This window comes from Chanodichthys erythropterus, chromosome 4 (genome assembly GCF_024489055.1).
Source record: "Chanodichthys erythropterus isolate Z2021 chromosome 4, ASM2448905v1, whole genome shotgun sequence".
Taxonomy (NCBI): Eukaryota; Metazoa; Chordata; class Actinopteri; order Cypriniformes; family Xenocyprididae; genus Chanodichthys; species Chanodichthys erythropterus.
The window spans coordinates 3,959,642-3,975,830 of record NC_090224.1 but is presented as its reverse complement, the minus strand read 5'-3'; the positions used below and the strand labels follow the sequence as shown (position 1 = coordinate 3,975,830).

The 16,189-nt window shown below is 38.2% G+C and overlaps 1 protein-coding gene across 14 annotated transcripts in view; it reads right to left on the bottom strand.

Moving 5' to 3' along the window:
* Positions 1-16,189, bottom strand: part of fryl (furry homolog, like) — a 114,800-nt gene that overhangs the window by 21,127 nt on the left and 77,484 nt on the right. For all 14 annotated transcript variants that reach the window (XM_067383714.1, XM_067383717.1, XM_067383713.1 and 11 more), the window contains 30 exons: positions 15,884-16,016; positions 15,646-15,753; positions 14,816-15,053; positions 14,349-14,513; positions 14,159-14,245; positions 13,742-14,010; positions 13,093-13,303; positions 12,832-12,956; positions 12,514-12,571; positions 12,240-12,331; positions 11,107-11,279; positions 10,838-10,998; positions 10,635-10,745; positions 10,402-10,556; positions 10,210-10,309; positions 8,504-8,672; positions 8,091-8,359; positions 7,793-7,933; positions 7,481-7,649; positions 7,128-7,212; positions 6,688-6,800; positions 5,585-5,735; positions 5,396-5,499; positions 5,125-5,307; positions 4,765-4,960; positions 3,440-3,561; positions 3,119-3,306; positions 1,794-1,888; positions 1,065-1,705; positions 676-944 (listed from right to left, as the gene is read on the bottom strand). In XM_067383714.1, the coding sequence (XP_067239815.1) occupies positions 676-944; positions 1,065-1,705; positions 1,794-1,888; positions 3,119-3,306; positions 3,440-3,561; positions 4,765-4,960; positions 5,125-5,307; positions 5,396-5,499; positions 5,585-5,735; positions 6,688-6,800; positions 7,128-7,212; positions 7,481-7,649; positions 7,793-7,933; positions 8,091-8,359; positions 8,504-8,672; positions 10,210-10,309; positions 10,402-10,556; positions 10,635-10,745; positions 10,838-10,998; positions 11,107-11,279; positions 12,240-12,331; positions 12,514-12,571; positions 12,832-12,956; positions 13,093-13,303; positions 13,742-14,010; positions 14,159-14,245; positions 14,349-14,513; positions 14,816-15,053; positions 15,646-15,753; positions 15,884-16,016 (5,081 nt within the window). The remainder of the gene's footprint in view (positions 1-675; positions 945-1,064; positions 1,706-1,793; positions 1,889-3,118; positions 3,307-3,439; positions 3,562-4,764; positions 4,961-5,124; positions 5,308-5,395; positions 5,500-5,584; positions 5,736-6,687; positions 6,801-7,127; positions 7,213-7,480; positions 7,650-7,792; positions 7,934-8,090; positions 8,360-8,503; positions 8,673-10,209; positions 10,310-10,401; positions 10,557-10,634; positions 10,746-10,837; positions 10,999-11,106; positions 11,280-12,239; positions 12,332-12,513; positions 12,572-12,831; positions 12,957-13,092; positions 13,304-13,741; positions 14,011-14,158; positions 14,246-14,348; positions 14,514-14,815; positions 15,054-15,645; positions 15,754-15,883; positions 16,017-16,189) is intronic.

Genomic DNA, 16,189 nt, shown 5'->3' with positions numbered 1-16,189 from the left:
TATATATATATATATATATATATATATATATATATATATATATATATATATATATATATATATATACTGTATATGTGTATATATATATATATATATATATATATATACTGTATATGTGTATATATATATATATATATATACACATATACAGTATATATATACACATATACAGTATATATATACACATATACAGTATATATATACACATATACAGTATATATATACACATATACAGTATATATATACACATATACAGTATATATATATATATATATATATATATATATATATATATATATACATACATACATACAGTATATATATATATATATATATATATATATATACACATACATACAGTATATATATATATATACATACATACATACAGTATATATATATATATATATATACATACATACATACATACATACAGTATATATATATATATATATATATATATATATATATATATATATATATATATATATATATATATATATATATATATATATATATATATATATATATATGAAATTATTCATCCACTTGTTCTACGGCCTGTTTACACCAAGGTCGATGCAACAAAATACTGAAAGCATTTGTTTCCAATAGTTTATTTCCAATGGTATTACTCAATGTACGTTAATAACGTTACGGTAACGTTAATCTCACCTCAGCTAGGTACGTGACCAGGTTGAAGGTGATTTCAGAGAAGGAGTCGTGCAAGTAGCGGCACACCACATTGATCCAGTTGGTGCTGTCTCGCGAGTAGCTGTGCGTCGAGTACAGGCTCATCATGTGGGCCAGGTTGGCCAGTGTGGCTGACTTTTCCTCAGCACACACTTTGGCGATTCGATCAGCCGTCTCCTTACAGAACCCTGTGGGGTTGTCAAAGTGCTGGACCAGGTGCGGCAGCAGGCATAGGATATTCAGAGGAAAACCTAACAGGAAATAAGACAATAAATATATGGATACACCCTCTCATTTATTTTCAAGACCCAGGAATGACAATTCTCAACAAGATTTTAGATTTTAAAATGTTCCCGAAACCATGGGCACACCTGCTAGCTGTGAGGGGTCTATGAGTGTGTGTCGGGACACAGTGATGAGTTTACTGAGGAGGTGAATTGTGAGCTCCTGAGTTGCAGCTGAAGTGAAACCCTTCAGGAAGAGTGTCAGCAGGCCAGGGAAGTTGTACCACTTTAGTTTGGCCTGCACTCTCTCCAGCTTCTCCCTGCTGTCCACCTTCTCCAGGGGCATCTGGGCCAGCAGGCGGTTCAGCAGCCTGAGTGCCAGCAAGTACTCAAACTCATAATCGGACTCTAGCAGTGACGTAGCAATCCAGAAGACCGTCGCCATCAGATTAGTGGGGTCTGTCGGTGGCACCACCTCACCAGATCCTCCAGTTCCACCTCCTCCACCTACGCCTCCTCCATCGCCACTGACACCACCCTCTCGTAATGATGATAAGCTCCGTGTGCGAGCAAGGTTGCCGTGGCTGCCGCCCAAGCGGTCGGCTACATCAAGGGTATTGCTGCGGCGACGGTCTCCGAGGCGCTCACCCATCAGACTGGCACGGAGGGAGTTGCTGCGAGTGTGGCTGTAATGGACATGCAAGAAACTTCCACTGCCGAGGTTCAGCTGACCGGTACTTTTCCTGTTATTGGCAAACTTGGTGCCCTGCAGAGGATCATGAGATGCCCTACAAAGAGATGGAGACAGCATTTTTAGTAATGTGCTGTATACGATGGAAATTTTTGGAAGTGTTGCTGTAGCAGAGCATGTCTTACTGTGAGAGTGCAGTAAGCAGGTCGTAGCTCTTCATCGTTTCAGCCAGAGTGTCTATACCAGCCTCTAGTGTCAACAGCAACTCAATAACAAAACCCTGCAAAAGACAGATGAAATGTTTGATTATGACTTTTTTAGGGATCAGCACTTAGGAAGGCCATTTGACACGAATACTACATGTACAATTGGGCCAACATGAACACTGATTTAAAAATCTAATTAAAGTAAATCAAAATGGCTAACAAAGATGAGGTTTTGCTGAAATTAAATCTTAAAACTAAAATTTGTTGAACAACGAATCTTAGAAAGTTTCAAGGATATTATATTAAAATTATTTATTTTGTTTACATGTACATGCATACTGTATAAAACTTTTCCTGACAAAAAGTCAGAAAAAGATTATTTTTTTAAAATAAACTGTTCTTTTCATTAAAAATATATATTATATTTAAAAAATAAATTTAAATATATTTTATTTATTTAAAGCTGCAGTCCGTAACCGTAAATTTTTGAGCAAGTACATAACCAGCCAGTGTTCAAAACTATCTCCTTCCCTCCTTACGATTCACAACAGTAAGCTTGTAATAATGTTTTATGATAAATCGATACTGGTGGATTTCCGTAGGAAATTCGAGCATGCAGCCGTTCGTCTTTGCGTCATTACGTCACGTCCGTAAACAGAAAGGAAGGAGTCCCAGCTAGACTATGCATATTCACATATAACTGCAACTGCAGGTTTCAAACAGAGATGGCGACTAAGAGGCAAATCTTACGGACAGCAGCTTTAATAGAAAGTTTAATTAAAATAAAATCTTTTTTCTGACAAAAATATATCACAAAGCTTTGAAGACTTGTTGAACAATAAATTTTCGAAAGTTTCAAGGATATTATATTAATATTATTTATTTGTTTACATATAAATATTTTATAAAACTTTTCCTGACAAAAAAAGATAATAAATTCTTTTTTTTAATAAATGTTATCTTTATTAAAAATATATATTATACTTAAATATATATTTTTTTCAATTTAAATATAAATGTTCTATTTATTTAATAGAACTTTTAATCAATAATAAAAACCTTTTTCTGACAAAAAATATATCATAAAAAGTTTTTTTTTAATGTTCTATTTATTTAAATGTATAATATACATAAATATAAAGTGAAAGTTTAATAGAAAAAATTTTGCCTAAAATTGCTACTTATATTGTTGTAGCAGGGTCAATGAAAATCTGAAGTACTGACCCTGATCAAGTCAGCACAAAAAAAGCCCTGCTGTTGCTTTTTTATCTGTACTTCTGGAACAGTGGGACATTTCTATATACCTGAGCCTCTTCCCCTGGATCTCCCACAGTCTCTACCAGACGAGACAGCACATCTGACAGCGTGGAGGCTGTGAGTGGCTGTTTCAGCGCTCTGAAGATCTGGAAGGAGCGACCCGCATAGTGTCGTGATGAGCAGGACAAGGCGGTCTGCAAAGCCACTTCACTTAGCTCCTGCTCCAACTGATAACCTAATCAAACATGCATCACAAAAATCAACCACAGAATAAACATTTAAATTCACTTAAAGTAAAAAGTAAGTATTCCTTCATAAGGAAATTGGTCCACTACATAATGTGATGAAATCAGCATGCCATGTCTTACCGGACGGTGTCTGTTTGAAGACGTTGACAACATGACGAAGGAATACACTAAGCTGATCAGCACTCTTGATGTTGGGGTTTTTAGGAGAGACATCTTCATGGTTCCAGAGTGGACCACGCTTCCTACGGGCCAACCAATCAGAAGAAAAGAATTAGAGGAAGTGACAAAGCAGGAAATATCTAACATAAAGCAAAGGCAAAGCAGGCTCACACAACTCCCAGTAAACAAATAAACCGTAAGTATAAAAACACTCTGAATCAAACGTTCACACAGAAACGAGACAGAGCACACACACACACACACACGCACACGCACACACACACACACACACACACACACACACACACACACACACACACACACACACACGCATGCAAGGCAATAATACCCTCTCCTGTTAGACATGGCTGCAGGCAGAGGGAAAAAAACATCAACTTAATACAAAATAAATATACATTCAGTGTGTATCCAGGGAAACTTGCCAGGAACAGCATTAATGTTTGGTAATAAAACTGCAGAAATGCATTATTATTTAAAGCTTTTGATATTAAAACATTTTCCCTTCCCATCAGAGACAAGACAACTATGAGGAAAGTCATTTGATAAACAATTGTGCCCTATCATGGACCCCAGCTGGACTTGCAGTTTTCCTTCAACTTCGAACAGAGACAACTCTTCTGAAAAGGGATGGGTGATATGGCCAAAAATATCATTACAAATATTTTTTTTTTTAAATAACATTTGATATAAATATTTATCAAGATACTCGTTATTCGATATTCATTTCATATCATTAATAGGGAACAAATGAATTCTATATGTTTGTTAGACCTCAAGAATGAATGTACACATACCCTTTGGAGTTTACTTGTAAACAAATAAGTTAAGTTGTACCTCTTAATTTGGGGCCCAATGAAATACAAATTTCATTTTATTTATTTATTTTTTAACCTACCTAAATTCAGTGTGTCCTGTTCTTTCTGTGTTTTACAAAAGTGTTTAAAACAAATTCATCCTCAAAAATAGTGTCTACACATTTTTGGAAAGCTTTACGTTCCAGTGTGTATTGGATGATAACTTTTATGAAATTAAATGGTGTGAGCAGCTCTGGAGATTAAATTCATGTGGTCTCATATAGTGAGAAGGGAGATGCTAAAAACACCACGAGCATCATGTAGTTAGTATGTGCATTAGTCGAAACCGTGCTGCTCATTCACACAGAAACACGTGAAATTAAACTACATACACTGAAAATTACTCGAATAACTAATTACATGAAAAGTTTATTACTGGCATCACATAGTGGCATGCAGTGACCCCCTCACCTGGAGCTGATGAACTCGATGAGGTTTTTGACCTTCTCGTCCTGCTCTGCAGACAGGTCTACTTCATTAAGGAGAGTAGGAGGGAGGTGAGGCAGGACTGAGCTGCCCAGACTGATACTAGAGGATGTGGAGCTGGAGCTCAGGCCAGAGTCAGTCATTGGAGATGGCTGGTAGTCTGGCATTAGCTCTGCGACACCTTGGAGACAAATCAATTCACAATTATTTTAGTCTTAGTATAAAAACACTAGGACATGGCTAATATTGCAATTGGTCATTATTATTATAATTAATCATTGTCGATTAGGTAGAAATGTCTAATGTGGCAGAGAAATTTTGCAAAACACCTGTGCTTTTAAGTACCTGTGAGGTTGAACTCCTGAAGAGTGGGTTTGACTGTCAGAACTCTGGGCTCATTCAGCTCGCGGTTGCGGAGCAATACAGATGCTAGTGACTGGACACTGCTGTTGGTACCCTGGACGACCAGCAGGTGGAGCAGTAAACGCTTGCAGTGCTCATAGACCTCTGGATGCTGATGGTCAAAACCTACACACACAAACAAACACAGAGTATACAATGTGGCACTTTCCAGGGCTAATGTTTTTAATAAATTATAAAGTTGTGTGTGTGTTACCTATGAAGATTGCATGCAGTAGCAGGTGAAGGTACGAGCTCCATTCCACTTTGACCCCGTGGTCTACAATGAGGTCGGTCAGCAAGATCACGGCAATGTTACACCTGTAAAGAAATGACAATGTGTTGTTAGTGGACAAAGGTCAAGGAGAACGACACTGATGTTGGACACACCAAGTATGTCCTTTACCTGTGCAAGGAGACTCCAGGTGTGGTGGTTTCAGGCAGGTAATCAACCAGTGGTGACCAGCAGCCACCAGTGGGAGGAAACGGGAGGGGCTCTGGCCGGTTATGGTCCATCACCTTTAGACGCCAGTTAGCGTAGACAGGCATTGAGTCACCTACAGAGAGAAACAACATGTTCATTCACTACAGTTCAAAAGTTTTAATGTTTTTGAAGTCTCTTATGCTCACAAAGGCTGTTTATTTGATCAAAAATACAAGAAAAACAGTAATATTGTGAAATACTATTATAATTTAAAATAACTGTTTATCTATTTTAATATATTTGTAAAATGTAATTTATTCCTGTGATGGCAAAGCTGAATTTTCAGCAACCATTACTCTGGTCTTCAGTGTCACATGATCCTTCAGAAGACATACAATACATTTTCAGGATTCTTTGATGTATAGAAAGTTCATAAGAACAACATTTATTTAATATATAAATATTAAATTTGTCACATTATACATCTTTGCTGAATAAAAGTATTTGGTAACACTTTACAATAAGATTCATTAGTTAAACATTAGTTAATGTGTTAACTAAGATGAACTAACCTTGAGCAATACATTTGCTACCGTATTTACTAATCTACGTTAACATTAGTTAATGTAAATAAGTTGTTCACTGTTTGTTCATGTTAGTTTACAGAGCATTAACTAATTTTAACAAGATTTTAATAATGTATTAGTAAATGTTGAAATTAACATAAAAAAAGATTAATAAATGCTATATAAGTGCAATTCATTATTAGTTCATGTTAACTAATGTAGATAACTAATGAACCTTATTGAAAAGTGTTACCAAGTAACAAAATATAAATAAAAAATTCCAGACCACAACCATTTGAATTGAAATTCACATACAGTAAAAGAAAAACACAGGGAAAAAAATCACTGAAATGCTACCCATTAAATTTTTTCTGATTCTACCTTTATATCCACACATTTTTGTCTTTTGTCTTTTTGTCTCAGTCTTCAGACTAAGTATTTGTTGATCCGAACAGGAGAAACATAAGAAGTTAGATGGAGTGCTGATTTTAAGAATGACAGTAATGTTAATGTACTCACTCTTCTCCTCCTCATAGGACCCTCCTGAGCTGCTGCTGTAACGGGACTCCAGTCGATGGTGCTGTCTGTTCAGATTACTGTTCAGACCAGTGTAGATGTCCAAATGAGTGTAACTGTGCAGATATACAGAAAGTTGAATTCAGGTACCACTTAAAATCTCCATAATTCAACAAAGTACTATTGAGGAAGCACCAAATAATGAACAACCAGTCAGTAATAGCTGATAAACAGTTCTTGGTTTATTTTCAGTAGGATACGAGTTAAAGAAATGACTTGCAGTTTGGTGAAATGTGTTATTTTGACCAAATCATTAAAAAGAACAGGCATGTCGAATTAATTTGTTCATGACTCGGACAACACTGGTCATGCTGTATGTTTTTTGTTATGGGCAAACAGTGAGGACAAATGCAACAGAAATGTTTTCTGCTTAAAACTCTTACCTGTCCTCCATGTTGGAATCTTTGAGTTTGCTATCATGATGTCCATCAGGTCCAGGTACCATGGTGTTACTACTGGACGTTGTTCCTGAAAAAAACAAATATTTAAACAAAATGACAGTGAAAATGTGACCGTTTCCTTAGATCATCTGATTTTAGATCACATGTTTATCAGGAGGCTTTCTTTAATATTTTGGTTTCCCTGAATTGTTCCTACTTCAGTGAATTTTCTTTCAAGTATCTATAAAGATAGCCCATGAACAGTCAAGATTCCTTGTCTTATGATTCTAAACATCATTTGTAAAAAGGTCATGTTGAGAAAGATAAGTAGTCAGAGTGGTTTAAAACATATATACCTGATGTAACAGAAGGGATCTTGTAAGAGGAAGTAATGCGGTAGTAAGGTGGGTTATCCATATGAGTGACAGCTGAGGATACAGGATCTGTTAGCTCCAGCTCATACATTAACTCCTCCAGCAGCTGCATCGTCTTATCCCTTCCCAGATACACCACCACACGCTTGACCTGCAAAATATTAGGAAAAACGTTCAGAAACACAATAGTATCCAATTAACTAGTTAAGTAACATGGGCAAACTCTCAAGTGCAGCCCATCTGCTCAGGTATTGAGTATTTGGTGTTTGACTGGCCAGGGCAGGTGTCACTCACATAAGGCAGGAGACTTGGTTCACTGTTGACTCCAGACATGCTGATGAGGAAGTGCAGGATGATCTTCAGATTTTTGGGCCAGCTGTCAGCTAAAGTGGTCCAGACGTTCTCAATCTCTGACCATGCAAACTCATCGCCATACTGTAAAATCAGACCATATGAACATTTATGTAATGATCGTCTTAAAAACTTTGGTATAAATGTGTTAAAATAATATATTTACATCAGGAGTTCTTAACTCTGGTCTTAAATGTCCACTTTCCTACAGAGTTTAGCTCCAACCCTAATCAATGCTTACCTTTGCAGTCATGAACATGAGGTTGTTGAGGATCATAGTAGTGGCATGTGGTGAACCCCAGCCCTCTCCTTTCAACCAGCGACGGCTGTTCACCATCATCATCTCTCTCTCATGGGCCTCCTCCTCTTCCTCCGTCGACGAAGGTTCCTCTTGACGCCGTGCTGAAGGCTTAAAGTCCACCAGCTCCACGTTGTTCATCCAGGGTAGGAGGTAATGCAGCATCACCTGTCGTCCACCAGGGTGTGCTGTCTGTATTCTCTGACTCACCTCTGAATAAAACCAGCCAAAATACCATTACAAACACAGTAAGAATGTAGGGGAAAATTTGTGCCATTATCGATATTTTATTTTATTTCAGCTTTATTCAAATTACGAAAGTGATGTTTAGTTTCAGTTAAGAATAACACAGGTACCTGAGAAGATGGGCAGGGTGAGTTCAGGGTAAGTCCGTGCCAGTTCTTCACTGAGTTGGTAGTAGGACACTGAGTACAGGTGAGGGAGGGGAGATGCTGGAGACAAGACCCCATCAGTACGCTGGATCTCCAGTTTATGGGCGTAACGGAACAGTTTGGGCTCTAGAATCTAACACACCAACACATGCATACACATTATTTACTACAAGTTATTGAGCTGGTTGCACTTAACTTTAATCAAACTGCACTTGTTTGACCACAAACTGTTGCTGGTCACTTTACAAGTGTACGGATGTGAAGCCCAGACTTCCTACGCTGCCAGTTCTTGGCCAAAATAAGCTGTAATGTGGACATGCTAAAGGCTAAAATACATTAAATGACATTTGTCCAGATTTTTGGAAGAGTCAATGCTAGTTGCTGACAGTCAGAGCCAGTCTGCAGATTTTAGGCAGTCGAAGTTGAAAGCTATAACAGAAAATCACATAGTGTGTGATGGCACAGACCTAAAGCCTGGGATACACTGCACGATTTTTGGCTGTCCCGGGCGAAAGATTGGCATCGTGAAACAATTGTGGCGATTTCTTTGATCGTGGCTCTTAATCGGTCGTCCTATGTCGTACAGTGAGAGTGGTACAAAGATGGCCGTTTTCCCGGTCTTGAGACCAAAGATAGCCTACAATAATTTTCTGACAGTGTCAGAAATTCAGCATGGTCAACGCACAGTGTGCTTGCTGCTACGACCTACGTCTACTGACCAGCCAATGAAAATGCGTCATGAAATCAATGCGACGTGGTGCTAAAATTTAAAACTGCTTTTCTCAAGCTCTTTTCCCTTCTTCTTTCGCCGCTTCCTTTTGTTTCAGAACACATACAAACTACAACTGCCGAAGTGTGATTCATCATGGTCTTTTTGTTAACCACTAGTGCATCCTGATGACGTTTTATTCTTCTACAGAAACTTGCATCGTAGCTCACTAGTCAACAGGTGTCATCATCGTATAGTCTACATGCTTGTCATACCCAAGTTTAATAGATCCATGTCACACAGTGTGATTTGTAATGAACTTATCGGATTGCTAAAATCTTGCAGTGTATCCTGGGCTTAAGACTTTTTGGCTTAAGACTACGATTCCATCCAGTCGGAGGATATGAAACATTTTTGATAATTTGAGCCATTTTGTTTTAATTTGTCATGCTTCTATCAATGTGGTGCATGTTTCTGTGTATGTTTGTTGTGTTTGATCCTCAGACTTAGTGTATGATGCCCATGTTTTCCTCTGTAAAGTTGGCAAGTGTAAAAAGTCGATTTTAAAAGTCGTGTAGTGTTTTTAAGCCTTAACTCTGGCTATGCAAAAAAGTTTTTCAAAGTTCCTCTTTCCTTTCACAATTACATTGAATGCAATCAAAATTGAAATTTAGAATGTGATTGGGAACTGGAAGTTGACTAGGTAAAAAAAACAAAAACAAAAAACAAAAACAAGCTCTAAAACCACTTTCAAATCTAGATTCATTCACTGTTCACTTTTGGCACAACAGAAAGAGGGATGAGCAGGTTGTTGTCAACACCTGTAGAGTAACTCTTTCTACAGGAAGCAGAGCATGGGCAAAAATAAATGATTTTGTGTATCTATCTGTATATTATGATATGTTGTCATATAGAAATTACATTTTTTCCCCCTTGACTGAAAAAAAGTATCTTTATTGACCTGCAGTAGCTGCATGGCGACTTCATAGATGTCTCTGGAAGAGTCGGCAGCTTTAAACAAGATGAGATTCAGCAGAACCACAGTGTCAAACTGGTAATCCCTGCAAGAGACAACAAACACACAGTATTGATTTAATCTGAATTACTGACACAAATTCAATCACAATTATCACAGGAACATTGTCATATGTACCTGTTGTGAAAGACATTGGCGATTGCTCTGAAGCAGCCTGCCGCGACCCTGCGTGAGCCAGTGTAGCAGCGATCCACCGCCCAGAACATCAGATTGCTCTGATCTGGGTTCAACTCTAACAACAACATCACTGCCTCACAACCCAACTGATGCACCTGAGCACAAAGATACACAGACGTCACACATCATAAAAGTCGATTGGTTAGTGATGCTAATGAGTGGCTTGTGGTTACCTTGCGGTCTTGAGAGTCTAGAATGTTGTCCAGCCACTTATACAGATAGCCATCAGAAGAAAGGCCAACGTTATCAGCAACCGGACCACAACACAGCACTGCGGACATGGCCTGTGCAGACACACATCATAGACCATATTCACTCGATGAAAGTTAAATTTGAGACCACTGCAAATGCAAATGTGTATTTTGTGAGAACATACCTTCAGCGCGCAGTACTGGTGTCTGTTAATCTGCATGTTGCGGTCGCTGTATCGGTCCAATGGTGTGAACATGATGCTGAAGGGTCCAGCCCAATGACTGAAGAGCATGAACAGACTGTGTCTCAGTGACTGCTGAGGGAATATACTCCTCCTCTGGTGTACTGCAGAAACACAGTCATGAGGTCAGTTCAAGTTCAATTTCAGTTTAGTTACTTGTTTCAAGGGCTACTAACACTATGACCTGCTGCGAAAAGGCCGTTTATGTGTACCTGGTACATTCTGTATGATGTTGGCCACTAGGGCACTGAAGTGAGAGCGGATGTCTCTCAGTGTGTCTGAATCTTTGTCGTTTTCAGCCTCCAGAAGCTGTCGGGTGAGATCCACGTACTCCAGTAGAGCGCTGTTCAGAGAGTGAGACTCCCCATCCAGACCACCACTCGCACTGCATAGACAAAGCACAAACTAGAGTTGTGAAATACAATCGTTTTAACAATGCATCGTAATGCTGATGTGAACGATTCTACATTGATGCATAAAAACAAGATAAAAAAAAAATAAAAAATCTAATTAAATATGCCTATCATACATATTAGTGTAATGTTTTAATTGTAAATAAAGTACTCTAAGCTATATTCATAAAAAAAAAAGTTGCGTATATGTCCTTCGTAAGCAAAGCACTTGCGTCTGATGTTTCGTTTTCACAAATAACATTTAAAATAACAAAAGAACTATATTGTGATTATTAATATAATAATTATTATTAATAAAAGAAAAAGATGCATCATTATGCATTATGAATCGTTTTATAATCGAATCGTAATTGAATCAAACCGTGAGACAATGAAGTAATGATTAACACCTCTAGCACAAACACCTTGTCATTAAGGATACATAAAGTGCTAGCAATGACGTTAGCCTTAGAAAACTAAGGAGTCGAATATTTTATTCCAAATGTGTTTAATTACATTTCCATCGCAGAATGCTGTTGAACATAATACATCATTGAGATATGATGGAAATGTTTAGAAATCTCATGTGATGCATGCTGGAGAAAAGTGCCACTCCACTGGAAAAGTTTACTTACTCTTCAGTGTCACATGATCCTTCATGAAATCATTCTAATATGCTGATTTTGTGCTCAAGCATTTCTTATTAATTATTATCAGTGTTGAAAACAGTTGTGCTGCTTTAAATTTTGTGGAAACTATGATACATTACATTTCAGGATTCTTAGATGAATAAGTTAAAATGAATTTATTTCAAATAGAAATCTACTATTTTGACCAGTTTAATGCATCCCTGCTGAAGTATTTATTTAAAAATTATACTTTTATTTCAAAAACAAAACTTTTCAATGGTGTACTTGAAGTGTACTTGTAGTGTGTATATGTGTGAGATTTACGTCTGACTGATGACTCCAGAATCGGCCAGTAGTTCAAAAATCCGGACCAGCTGGACTCTGAGAATGTCACGACGCCGGCGTCGTTTCATATTCTAAAGGAACATAAAAAAATAAGAAGGATCAGATATTTTGTGTAGATCTGCTACTGTATCATAAATAGATGGACAAAAAAAGCTTGCATTTAAAAGGTCAAGTGGAACATTTATCCATGAGTCCTTGTAAGCAGCGATTCCTTCATGGTCAAGTGTCACAATGTGTCACGGCGTTCACTCACCTCTGGCCTTCTCTCAAGCGCCTCTTTAATGATGGGGTTTAACTCCTCCAACAGCTCTCTGCAAGACATATCACTGGATTTAAGCATATACTTATAGCATATTTGGTAGTTTTTCTGCACACTTTATCTCTACTTGTTTGTCTAATTTTTGTCTACTTTTTTGACTGACATAGTAAGTGATGCATGTAGCCATGAAATCCAGTCACAAGTGGTCACAGGAGGTTAATTTCAGATGCATTTCAGTCAATACCAAGCGTCAGCCCGATATGCCTTTTACACCTTGTAAAAAGATCTAGGTCAGGTGATCCTAAAACACACCTGAAGGCAATAGGGTTGGTCCGGCCAAGCCCCAGGACAAGAGACTCAGTGATGTCCATGCTCTCAGAGCGCATCATGGGAACCACATGCTTGAACAAAGAGGAAGGGGACGGAATGCTGACGATCTGCACAAACACACACAGAGACTCATGTACACAAACTTGTTTATCATTTAAAATATTGTGTCCCAAATATATCACATTTAACAGTGCTAATCATTACATCTGACATTAGAGCTGGTAGGGTGCTGAGACCTCTGACCTTTGAGTCGTAACTATATCCGCTGTCTGGGGTGGATGCCAGCGTCTCAGGTGGGGAGCAGCGGACAGAGCCGGGGGCCGATGAAGATGAGGATGAAGATAAGGAAGAGGTGGCAGAACTGCAACAGAGGATTAGGTAGTTCCTCCAAAGCCCTACGTATGAGTCACTGCTACTGCTCATGCTGTTCACCTTCTTAGCGTTGATCGGGCTGCTGCAAGGTCAAAGGTCACACAGGAATATTAAATTATGGGTAACACTTTAATTTAGGCTCCAATTCTCACTATTAACTAGTTGCTTATTAGCATGCATTTTACTAGGATATTGGCTGTTTATTAGTACTTAAAGAATAAAGCACATATTAATGCCTTATTCTGCAAGACCATATTCTACATCCCATAATCCTACCCAATACCTAAACTTAACAACTGCCTTACTAACTATTAATTAACAGTAATTAGAAGTTTATTTAGGCAAAAGTCATAGTTAATAGTTAGTTAATAGTTGTTTGACAACAATGGCTATGAAATACAGGCTGAAAATATCGAGATATAGTTATGTTTTTGTGTTATGTTATAGATATGTTTAATAAAGATATAGTTATGTTTAACCCATTTCCCAAATAGAGACACAACTGAAAGTGAAAACATACTTGATGTCGACTTGTGGGGAGAGCAGCTGAAGGCGTGTAGACGCGAAGAGCCAAGCGTAGCTCAGCGCAGTGGGGCAGTGCTTGGGCAGGTGCTCTTGCCGCAGGTAACTAGACAGGCTGATGACCCAGGGGTCCTGACCTTGTGTCACATGGGCAAACACCCAGATGTGGGAGGGGCTTACCACATCAAACTGATGGCTGATGGGAGACGAGCTCCACTCTGCCAGAGTCTGAAGGTCTATTCCACTGGGACAGTACAGCAGATTTGTCTACAGCAAAAAGGGGCAAAAAATATGATAATCTTGATAAAAAAAAAAAAATAGTGAGTCATTTTTATTTTTTGGGCAGAAGGTTTCCAATCATCTGTCTGGAGGGGACACCAATATCCAAAATACATAACGTTCCACATTTCCTCACCTGATCGGCCCCAGTAAGGTGAATAAAGCTCTCGAGGACTGAAGCACTCAATCTGTCCATCACGTCTATAGCCAACTCCTCGTCTCCCTGAGAGAGAGAAAAACAAGACAATGCAATGAATATGAAGAGCAAAAAAGAAGGTCATCTGAAGTAGGTGAACAACAGGAAGTCATTCAGAGCGAATGGTTACCTTAGCGATGCAGAGGGCCGTGTGCAGTGATCGGACCTCTTTGAGTACATTGACAGCGAGTCTGCGCGTTGCAGGTCGACAGCTGCAGAGCACGACTAGAGCCAGACCCTCCACCACATGCAGAACTGTCCAGAGAGGAGATCGCTCCAGAGGGAGAGAAGGGCTCTAAAAAATATACAATAAATAAATAGCATGTTAAACTACAAGTTAAAAATGTATAATAAACTACAAGAAAAATAATATAAATACACACACTACCGTTCAAAAGTTTGGGGTCGGTACGATTTTTTTTATGTTTTTGAAAAAATTCTCTAACACTCACCAAGGTAGAGTATATATTATATTATATTATATTATATTATATTATATTATATTATATTATATTATATTATATTATATTATATTATATTATATTATATTACATTATATTATATTAAAACTTAATTCTGTTGTGAGTATGACTGCACCTGTGAATCATGGCCACGGTTGCTGCTCTGTACCGCCTGTCTCCATTGTATGATAAGCTGCAGCAGCATCTTGACAGCGTTGTCCAGTAGTGTGGGGTGAACGTCAGTCACCTCCCTCACAATGAAATACACAAAACCAGACAACACGTCTTCTCTCCAGTCCGGGAAGTCCACCATCAGAGCCTGCAGAGTGGTGAACGCCAGACCACGCAGCTCCTCATCCATATGGATGGTCAGTCTGGACGGATAGGAGAAAGAAAGAGTCATTGCTTAATAAATGCAAGAAAGAAACGATATAAATCATCTTCATAACAGCATCATGCGTCACCACAACCGCAGAGAGGTCAAGTGGATAATAGTGATGTACAGGTTCTGACTACATGCTATTACAACATAACAGGAAGTCTGACTCAGATTGTGGTTGTTGTACAGGAAGTCATGAATATATGGAATGTCATATTAGTCCATTTGGCTGGGTATCTTTCTGAATAATTGTGATCTTTATTCCTGTGTTTTACTCATATCCCTACAGTAACTAAATGCTTAATATGTAACTAAACTCTTAATAAACACTTAATAAACACTTATGTATGACAAACAAGGCTACACCCAAGGCTATTGGCTCAGACAATACTGAATCAAATTGAAAGCTTGTGAATCAGATTCAAATCATAAAATTCGTACTAGTCAAGACATTTCTGCTGAAGCGAATGATCAGTTTGTATAAATGTAATTGTTTTCTAACAACAACAGAACTAGTGAATTGGGAAATGGCTGGAGTTTTTTTGCGCTGATGAATGAGGGCTGACGTGAGGGTCACAGGTCATTACTTGGCCAGTAGCTCGATGAGATCCTGTCTGCTCATGCCGTCTGGGATTAGTCTGGGAATGGCAGCTACACATGTCCGGAACAGATCAATCTTCGGTTTACGCTCCCCACTAAAGCAGAAGACACAAATGCATTAAACACGATAAAAGTCAGTTAAACAACGCTATTTATTTTCATACCAATTTAAAAATTAAAGATGCTTATATCATATTTAAGTCGATAAAATCTATAGAAACTAACGTGATCATGTCCTCTGGCTCTTTGTTGGACATCTGAACGTTCGTCATACTCATGGATCGTCCCACCTCTTTATCCAGGTGCCTGAGGATGTTATCCAGGGCCTTTCTAACCTGAGGGTAATAAAGAGACATACCTAGAAAGACAAACACAAACAGAAAGAGAACAGCTTAGTTATCACACAGAAGGAAAATGTTACAATGGACGTTTCATTGGAAAAGATAAACAAACTAGTAAAAATCAAAAGGCAAATTTAGGTATTTGTAGAAATTCTGACTAATGCCAAAAGGCAGCAGATGAATAGACCAC